This window comes from Hippopotamus amphibius, chromosome 9 (assembly GCF_030028045.1).
Source record: "Hippopotamus amphibius kiboko isolate mHipAmp2 chromosome 9, mHipAmp2.hap2, whole genome shotgun sequence".
Classification (NCBI taxonomy): Eukaryota; Metazoa; Chordata; class Mammalia; order Artiodactyla; family Hippopotamidae; genus Hippopotamus; species Hippopotamus amphibius.
In genome coordinates this window covers 77,170,898-77,183,603 of record NC_080194.1, presented here as the reverse complement: position 1 = coordinate 77,183,603, position 12,706 = coordinate 77,170,898, and the positions used below count along the sequence as shown (strand labels likewise).

The window sequence follows — 12,706 nt, the reverse complement described above, 5'->3', positions numbered from 1 at the left end:
GGTCCTTTCTATCAAGAACCAATAGGGTTCTGAGCACCTGGTCCCTAAGTCTCCAGAAGCTGCAGGGGGCCAGAAGAATTCGGCCTCCGGGATCCTGAATCACAGAGGTTCCTTGGGGGACCTTGCTCCTGCCATGCTGCCATGAGGTCAGAAGTTCCTGAACTTGGTCTCCCAAAGTGAAACAGTGGGGGTGTGGATGTGACACAGATCTCATCTGGCAAGGGACTTTGGTTCTGTGTTACCAAGTCAGCACCCCAGCTCAGCACAAGCCCGGAGTCCGCGCTCCTACACGTGGCCAGCGCCTCACCTTCCGACCTCAGCATCTCGTGTACATGCACCCAGCCCTTGAGCATTCCTCATGCTGCATCTTGTCCTCCCACCTCTGGTTTTGTGTCTTCCATAATGTTTCCATCCCTCCAGAAATGTGTGTGAAAGGCAGTATACAAACTATATATGACCAATATATAGCTACTGTATATAATATATGTGCTTGTTTTCATTTTTCTCTCTTGCATGTCCCCCACCCGATTTAGAGCTAAGTGAGCCTACAAGCTCAACTTTGTTACAAGGTCAGTATCCCCCCCCCCAATTTATGGGTTCTCTCCTCCCCACTTTCTCCCAGAGCCCCCCGCCCCACCCCCTGCCATGCATCACCCAAGGCTCCTGTGTGTACAGGTGCTAGTGGAACGCAACAGAAGCTAAGGAGGTTACTGGGAGTCTACGCAACTCCAGGGATAGTCCCCTTCTCTCCACTCACATTGCCCACCTCCCCACAAGGGCTGGGAGGGGAAAGGAAAAGAAACAGCGCTAACTTCTCAAAGCCTGGAGATCTGATGGAGGCGAAGGTTGAACCAACAGGCAGAGAAGTCCACCCACAGAGCACTTTTCATAAGGAGTCCCGTTGCCACCCCCTACACCCAGCCACAGAAGCAAACACCTCGTGCAGGGAGATTCCGATGGCCCCTAAACTGCAGCAGCGGGTTCACGGGGAGGGTCTCTGGGCGAGGAAGGTGGACAGCTGCACCCGCGGAGTTCTCAGCAGCTGCGTTCTGGAGCGGACACCTCCAAGCTCCTATCCAGAGCCCAAATTCCGGGTGTTCTGTATGCTGGGGCAGGTCAGGAAACATTGTTCAGATTCAGTTTCCTCTTCTGTGACATAGAATTGATCCGCCTTATCTACCTGAGAGTTCTTTCAGCCTTCAACTGAGAACACACGCTAAAAAGGCTTTGGAAACCTCCAGGTGTGTCTTAGGTCATTGGAGTGCACTCTCCAGATGCAGGGACTTCCCCATGTCATGACACAGGGGTTCATAAATTCATTTCTCAAGGCCTCTCCCAGCTTCTTTCCACCTCTTCCACTCCAGGTCCTCCCCTCTGTGTGATGCCTACATCTCTTGCCTCTTTTTTCTCAGCCCTTCACATTTTCTCAAGGTCCCTAGCTTAGCAAAAGTGACTCATTTAGACTGTGAGTAAACATTGGGGCAGAAGGGGGCCCAGGCTGAGTGATAGAATCAAACACATGCTGTGTATGCTGTTTATGTTTTCCTCCTGAGGATGGTGCCGACCTCAGAGAGCCTGCAGGAAGGCAGCTGTGACGACAATGAGGGAATGTCTTTTCCCACCTTCCACCCACCCCCAATCTTTCTCATCCCACTTCACCCCCCCCATCCTGTTCCTCCATTCACAACTAGCCATGCAAATAATCATCGGAGGTTGGCATTGGACTTGGGAGGTAGGGGAGGAGTTGGAAGAAAATGAATTATATGGGAAGCTGTTTGACAGATGAGGAAAAATGCTTTTATCATGAAAGGATTCAGGGATGCATTATTCACCTTAGTGATGTAGGGTGCCATGGTGATGAACCGCAAATGGAAAAATGAAACAAAGAAATAGAAAAAGGGAAGTCAATGGAAGTGTCCAGGTTCAACTTGTGATTCAACTTATGTTTATCGAACGCCTGGGCAAGGCATATCCGCAGATCTCGAAGAGCATTAGAAAAGTAGCTAAGGACATCAATGGTAAAAGGGATGTATGAGAGACAGGATGTAAGGCAGAAGATGCTTCACAAGGGACTTTGAGAAGTGACTCCGCTCATTCTGATCACTGAGATCTTTACTCTCAGAGGGAAAGGGAGCTTTTAACACAGGGAGTGGTGTTAAGGAGTTAGAATTCTACTGAAGGTACACTCCAGGGATGGAGGGAGCACGTCCCACACCAAAGCCAATAGTAACAAAACTGACCAGACCCAAATCACTATCTGGTTCTGAGCAGGGGACCAGGAGCAGAGGCTCCACCTGCTGACACAGAGCTGAGCATCCTCACCCCCTCTGTTGGCCACTGTGAATCCAGGGCAGGGTCTCCATGCCAGCTCTCCCCTCTGATTCTACGATGCTCCCACCCCTCACCCTTTTTGTTGGGTGCAGGGCAGTGGGTAAAGGCCAGTAGTATAGATGGTAGATACCTTGAACATTCTAAGACTTGGATTAGCATGGTCGTCAGTGTAGCTGTTGGACTCTTGTACAACCCAGGAGTATTTTAGAGAAAACAGACCTTGCTCCTGGGGTATTTCTCTCATTCTGTGTGTGTGTGTGTGTGTGTGTGTGTGTGTGTGTGTGCGCGCGCACGTGCACACGCACATGTGTGTTTTGTTTTTTCCTCCTCCTCTGCTAGTCCCCCATAGTGTAGAGAGCTACCTCTTTTCTCAGGAAAATACTGCCAGGTTATGCTCCCCTCACCTCCAGTGGGTTTCCACGAACAAGGAACACTTTAAGACATGGTCCAAGTTATTTTGCTACTCAATATCTGATGGTCTAGAAAGATTCAGGTAAGAGAATTTCACTCCTTCTCAGCATTTTCTGCCACCCTTGAAGTATTTCTCTGCTCCCCTTTTGCAAACACAAGAGATTGCATGTCCCCCTCTTGTATTAATATCTGGTGGTGCAGGACTCCTGCCATGATAACTAAGGACTCGGGGGATACACCGCCATCCCTCACTCCCTCCCTCATAGGCAAGTGTGCCTGGACGCACTGCAAACTCAGCGGCTTGGTGGCTGTTCATTTCCCATCTGCTGGTCCCTGTCTTCTATCTCCTGGGCAAAGAGTCGGATTTGATGGTATCAGTGGGCTGGGAAAGGTTGGCTGATTAATGCCTGTGAACCTTGCAGTGACCATCAAATCATCTTGTTAAAGAATGTGGGAGTAAGTCAACTCTGTGCATCAGAAGGAAACAATTGCAGTGGGAGAGATGATGTATTCTTCCCTGTGGAGGATGAAAGATGGTTAATTAAGCCCAGCCACCCAGCAGTTATCGTTTCTATGGCTCGTGCATCTAAATACAGAAGGTACCATACAAAAATCCCTTCGCCCTATTTCTAGAAGGTTTATGTATCCTATATATCTATCCATCCTGGCATGAAACCAGCCATCCCCCACCCACTAGAATCAGATAGCAGCCCTGTGCATTCCTAGGTACTTGGATTCAGCTGGGTTTGGTGGCAGAAAGATCACTTTATGGCTTGACCAGCGATATCGACTTGGAGGCTTTAAAGGGAGCAGTTCTTTTGTTGTTGTTGTTGTTTTATTGTATTTTTCTTTCATTTTTTCTTTCTTCCCACTCTACCTGGCTTCTCATGAATATATCAACAAAAAGATCACACATTTAGGCAAGCTCTTAGAGCGGGAAATACATGCTTAGATTTTTCAGGATTGTTGGTTTGGTTGATAGCCAAGGGTGAACGCAAAGACTTGAGCTTATGGCCAGTAGTCACTTGGAGGTTCGAAGAGGTTCATACTGCCAGAAGCTGGGCCCAGTGGTGATAGCATGTCATGGTAATGAACATGATGTGGAAACAGTTTCTTCATCCCTTCTTAGAACCAAATCGCAGGGAGCAGGCTGGAGCCCAGCAGGAGGGTCTGGAGTAAATATAAAGAATGCCGTGGTTACATTTCCCTCCTTATTGTGCTTAGATACATGAGGGGCAGAGACGTTGAAACAGTGCCACCTGGTTAAGTTCTAGGAAGGTCAGGAATGAGTGCCAAATAGCCCTTTACCCATGTGGACACCAAAGCATGATGACCTTGGACATTCAGGGAAAAGGATCTGGATGGAAGAAGTAAGCTGAAGTTGTTTTCAGATCTTTGCCTCATAGCAAATCACTTCTGGCTCCAGAGCACTGCAGGAACGTACACTTTCACTGTATTCCTCTTTCCGGATAGTTCCAACAAGCCAGACAACCAGGTAGAACCGCTCCCTGCATCCTCCCTCCAGCAGAGTCTAAGCCAGCCCCCACCCCTCTGTGAGCTGCGCTTCCCCACACATGCCCTACTTTGCATCACTTGTGGTTTGAGGGGGAAAGGCCATGAGGGCTCTATGGCTCCAAGCGTCTCTCTGCAGACGGTCCTCCTTCCTTCCAGTCACCTTCTGTCCTAGTGCAGGGACACTCAATCCAGTGGGTCCCAAATGAGACAGTTCATGAAAACAGCCCCTAGTTAGCTTCCAGGCTGGTGTTGAGGGCCCAGCAATCTCTCTGAGGGACTGTCCTTGCTAAATGCACAGCAGACAGCATGGACCAGCACTCCTGGCTTTTCTCTCCCGCCGTGACTTTACATCAGATTTTCGCTGAGTCACCCTTTTGATCTTTGATTGTAGATCAGCCCATGGCCTTTTCTGGAGTGGCTTCTCAGGGTTGCTAATGTCCACTTGCACCAAGAGTTGTATCAAACCTCAGGTGCCTTTAAAAAGTAGACTGAGAGCTTGAATGCACAGGGACGTACTCACCTGATTTTGGTCAAATGTTTTAGTCGAGTTTAGGCTGAGATATCTCTAGGTTGCCTATCCTTCTATATGTGAGGACTTTTGCACAGAGAATCATATCACTTGGATTGCAAGAGACTTTAATGTCATTTTCTTTTCTTTTTTCAGCTTTCTTTTTCTTTATCTCAGATATATTTGAGGAATACGATTGTAAGATATTTACAGTGTACATAATGATGATTTGATACCCATATATACTGTGGAAGGATTTCCCATCCCCTGTGTTCAGGGTGAACAGGTGCAGAGGTCCCCAGCTAAAGAGGAAAGGGAAAGATGAGAGGTCATCCCGCTTTGGGCTGGTCAGCAGAACAGGCTCTGTGGATTGGCCTGAGAGCTTGAACTGGTGAACGGGGGTCTTTCCTGGGTCAGCCAGCAGAGAGGAGCAGGTGCCCAGCATTTCCACAGGCGGGTCCCAGCAGCAGGGTTGCAGGTCTTATTGCCTTAGGTTGCCACAGAGAGAGAAAGCCCTCTGGGCCAGCTTGCTATAGTCTGACTCATCAAGAGAGGTCAGATATCAAAGGTCTGGGCTCCTCTGGTACATGGAAACTCACTCCCCAGTATTTCTAAGATGCATAGATAAATGCCAGTTAACTTTACATCTCAAACAGAGCGTGGGCACCATATTCAGATTGTTGTAGGAGGGCCCATTGGTATCAGCCAGTTTTATACTAAAGCCTGCAGACTTCAACTAATTAGAGGATAGTCTGGTCGCCAAAGAAAGAAGGTTGTTCTACAAAGAAGTATGTATTGGCTTGGGGCCTCCAGCTCCAGGGTACTGGTGTCTGCTGCTAAGACACGGTAGGAGTGCTGACTCTCTTTGGGTCAGGGATCCAATGTGACCTTCTCTCACATCCTTCCCCAGCCCCCCACGCAACCTGTGGCAACTGACTTCCCAGCAAAGCACAGGGGTGCACATCTGAGGGCTGGGCTGTGGTCAGAACAGCATAGGCGGCTGGACTCAAAGTTCAGCCTCCTTCCCCCACACCATCGGAGGGTAAAGCGAGTGTCTCCGGCTGCTTTCTGCCTTAACAGTGGCTTATTTTTCATTTCTTTTAGAAGTGAAAACCACAGCTCTGACCCCTGGGAAAGGTTGGTATGTTTATTTTCCAGGCAGCTGCTGCCTCAGCGGGCTGGGGGGCACAGGACTCTTCGCCTTTTCTCAAGATACCTTTTCTTCTGCGCTAACCCTAGGAGGCAGACGGGTGGGAACCGCCTGACCTTGGGCCGGCCCTGTGTCAGTTCAGATTCAAGGTCCCCAAGGACATCCGATTCTCCCTGGCTGCCTCCCCTGCAGAAGTCTAACTTGTCTTTACTGCCGGCACTAATGAGGACTTGTCAGTGCCCAGAGTAGCTCCCTGTCTGGGCCCCTCTGTACCAGGCCCTCCTCTTTCTCTGCACATGGATGGCTGTAATGCAATGCTCTTCTTAGACCTTGGCCTTGCACGCTGGCCTCTGCTTATCCCATTCTCTCTCTCTCTCTCTCTCTCTCTCTAACTTGGAGCTGGAAGGGAAGGGGCAAGAGGGAGGGAGAGGGGAAGGAAAGGGGAGGTTCTTGGGTGAGTCACTTGGCTACGGATAAAATGCGTCTTATTCGAGGCTTTCATTCTGTCCAGATGTTTCCGATGGATAATTGACACTCAACACAGTTCTCTGGGACCCTAACGGTCCTGGTAATTAGTCTCTTTAGGCCTCCAGAGCTCTCTAATGAGACTGAGGCAATAAAGGCAGTCCACGCAGAGTGGAGGCACGGCTGGGTGAAGAGCAGAGGCCTCATCCGTGTGGCCGTGTCACCGGACTGATGGCTGAGCTGTTGCTCCGGCCAGCGCGGCTCTGAGAAGGCCTTGTTCCAGGAGCCTGGGATTCACACCTGCCTGAACAGCAGGTCCTCCTCTCATGGCGATCTTCCTGTGCCAGTCAGTGTGGCGGGCCTGTGTGGTCCCCACCTTGTCCTGTGCCCGGGAGGGGCAGGCCCTGCGGCCTTACTCTCTGCTCTCTCCTCACTGGAGACATGCGAGGTCCACAAAGCGACAGCTCTGAGTTAGTAGGAAGAAAATTGTATTTGGAGACAGAAGTCAAGGCACCTTGGGGAAATCACTTATGGTCTCCGAGGTTGAGTTTCCACACATTAGGGCAGGACATAATAACCTTCATCTCCTTCGTGAGGGGCTTTAAGGGGCCAGAACCCCTTTCCAGTTGCAAGCACTTCGCCTGGAATCCTAACCAATATGATTTTACTTCTGTGAATATCTTCCCTCAACCACAAGAGTTTTCAGTGACGTATTGGAAATAGTTAGAAAAGGGGGGAGGGTGTTTGGAAGAGAAAATGGAGATAAAGCAGAAGGCAAGGTAGGAGAATAATGTTTTGCTTTGTTTTTAGTTTGGTTTGTCTTTTTTTTTTTTCAAAGTAGAGTCTTAAGAGAAAGAAACACAGAGACAAAGTAAGTATGGACACATCAGCACAGGTCACAGTGTTCTGGTTCCTTCCTTCAACAAAGTTTATTAAATACCTGTCGGGGGCCCAGCCAGGCATGGACCCTGTCCTTATGGGGGAAGAAATGCATGTGAGATACATAAAGGAAACTGTAAGACAAGTTGGTACGTATTTTAATAGTGGAAAGCATACAGGGCTGTGGAAGCGAACCAGAGTAAGTCTAGGAAGGCTGCCTGGAAGAGGTGACTGGGGTCAGAACAGAACCTAGAACAAGGAGTGGGAGTGAGTCGGGTGAAGACCATTTCAGGCAGAAGGTGTGAGGGTGGGAAGGAAAGAGAATAGGCTAGAAGGTGCATGCGCATGTGCACACACACATATGTGATGCTGTGTTGGGTGGTGTGGGGGCAGGCAGGACCCAGGGCACACGTGGCAGGGAGCGAGGCTAAGCAGACAGAAGGCAAGCCTCTGAGTGTCCTGTGGAGCAGCTGGCAGGTTTTATAAAGGCTGAAGGAATGCAATCCATTAGTGGCCTGATCAGCTTGGAGTCACAGACACATCAGCCTGAAGTTGGCATAAGGAATCAGCCCGAGGCGTCCAGGCGCAGGTGGCAGAGAGCTGGTATGCGTCTTCTGAGAGGATTCAAGGAGAACCTGCCTCCAGGTTTCTCCAGGGACTGTCCCTGTTTCCTTTGCCAGGGCAGCTGTGTCCAGGAGAGAGTCTGGGTGGGGAGAGGGGAGGGTGTAATGGGGGAGGCAAGGCCAGGCTGGATGTGGTGTCCAGGGGAATGACAGCCCCGAGGACGCACCTGGGCCAGGAGGGTGGCCGTGGAACATCACACGCGGAGGGGACCGAGCACTCCTGGTGGCCTTTTCCTTTCTTCTCTGGGAGGCGTTCTCTGACGCGGGGGTCAGACCTCCTCCCCACAGCTCCCTGTGTGCATCCCAGCAAGCAGCAGAGCACACAGGAGCTTCTAGGGTGCAGGGGGAGTCAGAACAGAACAGGTGTCCAGAGCACCTGCCATGCCAAGGCCATTGCCAGGTTCCCCTGGTGCGTTTGCCAGCTCCTAGCTGCCTCCTGTGGGGCGCTGCAGACTCCCTGGCTGGCAGACAAGGTTTCTGACTTTTTTTTTTACCTGTTAACCAAGCCAGACCCTTGCTGGGCTGTCTGCCTGGCATATGTATCCTCCATCCGCCTCCCTGGGGACATCCGCTGGCCTGGCAGCCCAGAGGGGAGGAAGGCGGTGGAGGCAGAGAGCATCTCAGTGCAGGAACTGGCATCGTCCTGTCCCCTTCTCTTATCAGAAGCCGGGACAGGAGGGCTGCGCGGGGGTGAGTGGGGAGTGGGTTTGAAAGCTGTGTGAGCCAGTGTTCAGGAGAGAAAAGAGGTGAAAGAGGAAAGGAGCTGTGAGTGAACAGATGCGTGTCTGTCCAGACACCGTGAGCCAGGCAGGCAAGACGTGTTTGGAATCACGGAGCAGTGCGCGCCTGGAGAGGGCGTGCAGCCACCAACCCTCCTGTCACACTTGGAATCCAGCTGCTACCAGGGACTCAGAACAACCTCCCTGTCTCAGAGTTGGCCTCGGGCTGAGGCAGGGATCTTGTGAAGGATCTTGGAGTGGCCCAGAGGGGAAGGGCTTCCTCACAGGAGAGAAATAGGTAACCCCTCACTCTAGAAGCTCTGGGGCTGGCTTCTCTCCTGGGATTCCAAAGACTGCTTTTATCGATGGCTGTGATTGAATATAAAGGCTGGGGTTTCTGGTGGAGGTTTATATAGAAACATAGTAGTTACATTTTAGAAGATGCAACCAATTAGTGGTAAATGGTCCATGATAAGCAAACCTGCATCGAGCTTTGTAGGGATGCTCCTTGTCACGGGTATCCCAGTGGACTGGGAGAAGGAGGGCTTTCAGTTCTGTGTTGCCCAGACGTTCACCTCCCCGGTGGGAGCAGAAGAGGTGTCTCTTGTCCTTCTCAGGAGAACTTGCACTGCTGAGAGGTTTGGGCCTTGGGAGTGCTGCTGTTGGGGAGGAAGAAAATTTCCTCTACCCTCCTACGTTCTTCTGGATGGTGTAAGAGTTAAATCGACATAGGACAGAGGAACGGGAGAAAACAAAACAACAATTTAATAATGTATATATGCATGGGAGAGACTCAGGAAAAGTGATCAACTCACCAAAATGTCCCAAATCCTCGCCTTAAAATACCATCTTCAGCTGAAGACAAAAGAGGACGTTGGGAGTTGGGGGGTGAGGACTTCAAATGGAGGCGAGGCAATTCACATGGGGATGGAAAAGCAGCTGTTTGGTAGACAAGTGATTGCTGGCCAGGCAGAGATGCACACAGAGAGGCATGAGAGCTAACAGGCTTTTGCAGGTTCCTCGGGGTCTCCAGTTCACACTGTAGTTACCTATGGCAATGCCTCCCTTCCCGGAGCAGGTCCTCTTTCTACATCCTTTAGGCCGTTAGTTAGGGGGAAAGGCAAAGTTTCTTCCTGAGTCTTCTGGGCTTTGACTGTTTTCAGCTGGAAATAATCTGAATGCCAAGGAGACATTTTGGGGTGGCAACTTGTGCTCCCCTGCCCTCCGAACCAGGCACCGGAGACAAAGAGGTTGGACGACCTGGTGCATTTCAAACCCCTAACTGTTTAGCCACTGGCCCAGATTCTGAGATTTGTCCCAAAGGTCTAAGAAACAAATCACAGGGGCAATGCTTCCAGGCCAGGGGTTCTAGGGCTTGAGGGGATGATTCCATGTGGAATCAAGAAGCCGGGTTTGATGCTGACCTGCATTAGCCAGAAGTGTCTCCATGTCCGGCATCCAAGTCAGGCAAGCAGGCTCTGGCTTGGTCCCTTCAACCCAGTGAGAATGTGGACTTAGGGGGGACACCAGCTTTAAATGCCTCCATGAAATCCAATACAAATGCCTGCCAGAGCAAGTCCAGCCTGAGAAGATGCCCTGCTTCATTAGCTGCCTAGTTCATCCGGGTATCCAAACTTGTATGTACTGTTCATGGATCATAGCTCCATTTGTCACGGGCATTCATGGCCACGGGGCTGAGGGAGCCAGAAAGCTTATGCTTCAAATGATAGGGAAGCTGCTGGGGAATTTTATGACCTCATAGTTTTCTTGCCTCCCGAATTTGGCTCCATCTCAAAGAGTATCTGTGTGCAGCCCAGACTGGTGTGTGCCTCTGAGGGAAACGTACCATCCATCCGCCCCGCCGCCCCCATGCACACAGACGCACACCATGGCACATTCTGCATCCCATTGTCCACGTGAATCATCCTCTCCTCCCATGAGCACAGCCAAAAGCCACCTGACCCTTTGCTCGATCCCAGCTCCACCTCATGTGAGCTGGTTTTGACCTTTCAAGCATGTGATACTTGAGGTCTGCTGTTACCTGGTCCAGATAGGAAAGACTCCAAGTGCGCTGCCCTGGGACCAAGTGACTGACAGAAGTGACGCCGAGGCCAGTGCAGCAGCCACAGGGGGACAGTCGGTGTGTCCAGCGAGTCCTATCCTGCCTGACAGTTGGAGCGGCTGGAGGGTCATGTGAATGTTTAAGGCGGGCAGTGCTCAGAGGGGTTGGATGATGATGCAAACAGGGCAGGGGTCTCGCTTTATTGAAGCTCTGTGTAGGGTGCTAATTAATCCGCCACCTTCTTCTTGACCTTGCCCCTGAGCCATGGCCTCCGCGTGTTCTGACAGCAGAGGGGTAGCAGCCACCTGCACACTGTAACCTGAGCCTCACAGTCCCTCCTGCCCGGGCGGGCCCCCCCATCACAGAGCCGCATCCAGGGATCAAGGCTAATGCAACCCCTGGGTGTGGAGCTGGGATGCTGGATGCTCCCAGTCACAGGGGCGCCTCTGCAGTTGGACAGGTCAGGCTCATGACAGGTGTGTTCTCTCCGCAGGCCCGGGCGCAGTCAGCGAAGTGAGCAATGGGGCGTCATCGAGGAGGGCAGGCTGCATTTGGCTGTTACCTCTTCTGGTCTTGCACCTACTCCTCAAATTTTGATGTGAGTGCCACGTCCCCCGCCGGGAAGAAGCTGCCGCCACCGCCACCACCAACACATCAGCAATGGCAACTGACAGCAACGCAAGCATCCCCGTTCTAGCGCAGATACAATCCCACGAAATTCAGAGAAACAGAGCCTAAGGGGACACAAATTCGAGGGAGGGGAACAAAAAAATACTTTGGGAAAATAAGTTGAACAAGGACATTGGAAATCGCCTCGCAGATACGTAGGTACAGCTGAGTTTTCTTTCTTTTTCCAAAGGGGAAGAACGCACGCAGCTTTGGACCCACCCGCGAGCTGCATGGCGTGACCTCTGTTACCAAGCGGGCAAGGGCTCAGCCACTCTGCCCACCACAGTGCCCCCCCAAGGAAAATTCTGGAGTCGGACACCCCAAATTCAGTCAGTCAATAGAGAAGAACTCGGAGGTGTGCGGGCGCATTCCTGGACTGTGTCCCTGTTGTGTGTGTGATGAAATGCAGCATCAAAAAGATAAATAAAAAGGAAAACTAAACAAGACAGCCTGACAGCTACAACAGTCCCACAATCAACAGTCACAAGAGATATTGTTAAACTTTTTTTTTTCACTTTACTACATGGACATCATGGATAATAAGGGATTCTGATTCATTATTAATTTTATTAATTATATTTTCTGATATCAGTCTAAAACTTAGTGCAAAAACAAGACAAAACTAAAAAAGTACACAAATGAAAGGGGTGAAGAGAAGTATTTGTTAAACGTTAAACGTGAATAGTGTACTTCTTACCTAGGTTTACAACTGGTGGACCACACACCAGGCATTAACCACCTGGTGAGGATTTGGCAAATCCACCAAAAAAAAAAGAAAAAAAAAAAAACACATACAATTTAACCAACTTCTCCACCAGCGCTACAGATTTCTTCTTATTCTGGCTTTAATGCAGACAATACTATGCTTCTACATGCTGTTTAGAAATGGAAGGGTGACCTGCACCGTATCTTGAGTTTGCTGGCTATGCTTCTTTTGATGACATATATTATACAGTATATATATACATATATTTTTTTTGTTAGAGTTCTAGCCATTTTCTTTCTCAGCAGGGTCCTTTCTCAAACATTACTGCATGCTGTATATGGCGTTAGCTGTGTGTTGCTCTTCTAAAAGATGATAGAGTTTACTGGTAATTGTGTAATCAGCTCCTGCCTTTTTATTTTCTTGGGTTATTCACATGTCAGAGACATTTCTAAAAAGTGAAAAGAGAAACAAAACACTAACACCAGGCGCAGCATCTTTTCCAGGGGAGGCTCTCGGAGGCGAGGGCTGATGTAGGAGGCCTGGCTTCTCCATCATGCCTCCGGCGTGGACAGACAGCAAGCAGCCGGACCAACTCAGCAGTCAGTAACCACTCGCTTTAGCCCGTTATGGGAATCTCTGATGCCTTTGTGACCGCTGGAGAATTGAAT

General features: G+C 50.3%; 1 protein-coding gene across 5 annotated transcripts in view; it reads left to right on the top strand.

The window, feature by feature from the left end:
- NTM (neurotrimin) overlaps positions 1 to 11,768 on the top strand; it is a 926,305-nt gene extending 914,537 nt beyond the window's left edge. For 2 of the 5 annotated variants that reach the window (XM_057749998.1, XM_057749997.1), the window contains one exon: positions 11,157 to 11,768. In XM_057749998.1, the coding sequence (XP_057605981.1) occupies positions 11,157 to 11,260 (104 nt within the window). In that variant the 3' untranslated portion in view covers positions 11,261 to 11,768. Of the gene's footprint in view, positions 1 to 533; positions 570 to 5,869; positions 5,903 to 11,156 lie in introns of all 5 variants that reach the window. The other 3 variants (XM_057749994.1, XM_057749996.1, XM_057749995.1) reach the window with 3 other exon arrangements.
- Positions 11,769 to 12,706: the final 938 nt, after the last annotated feature.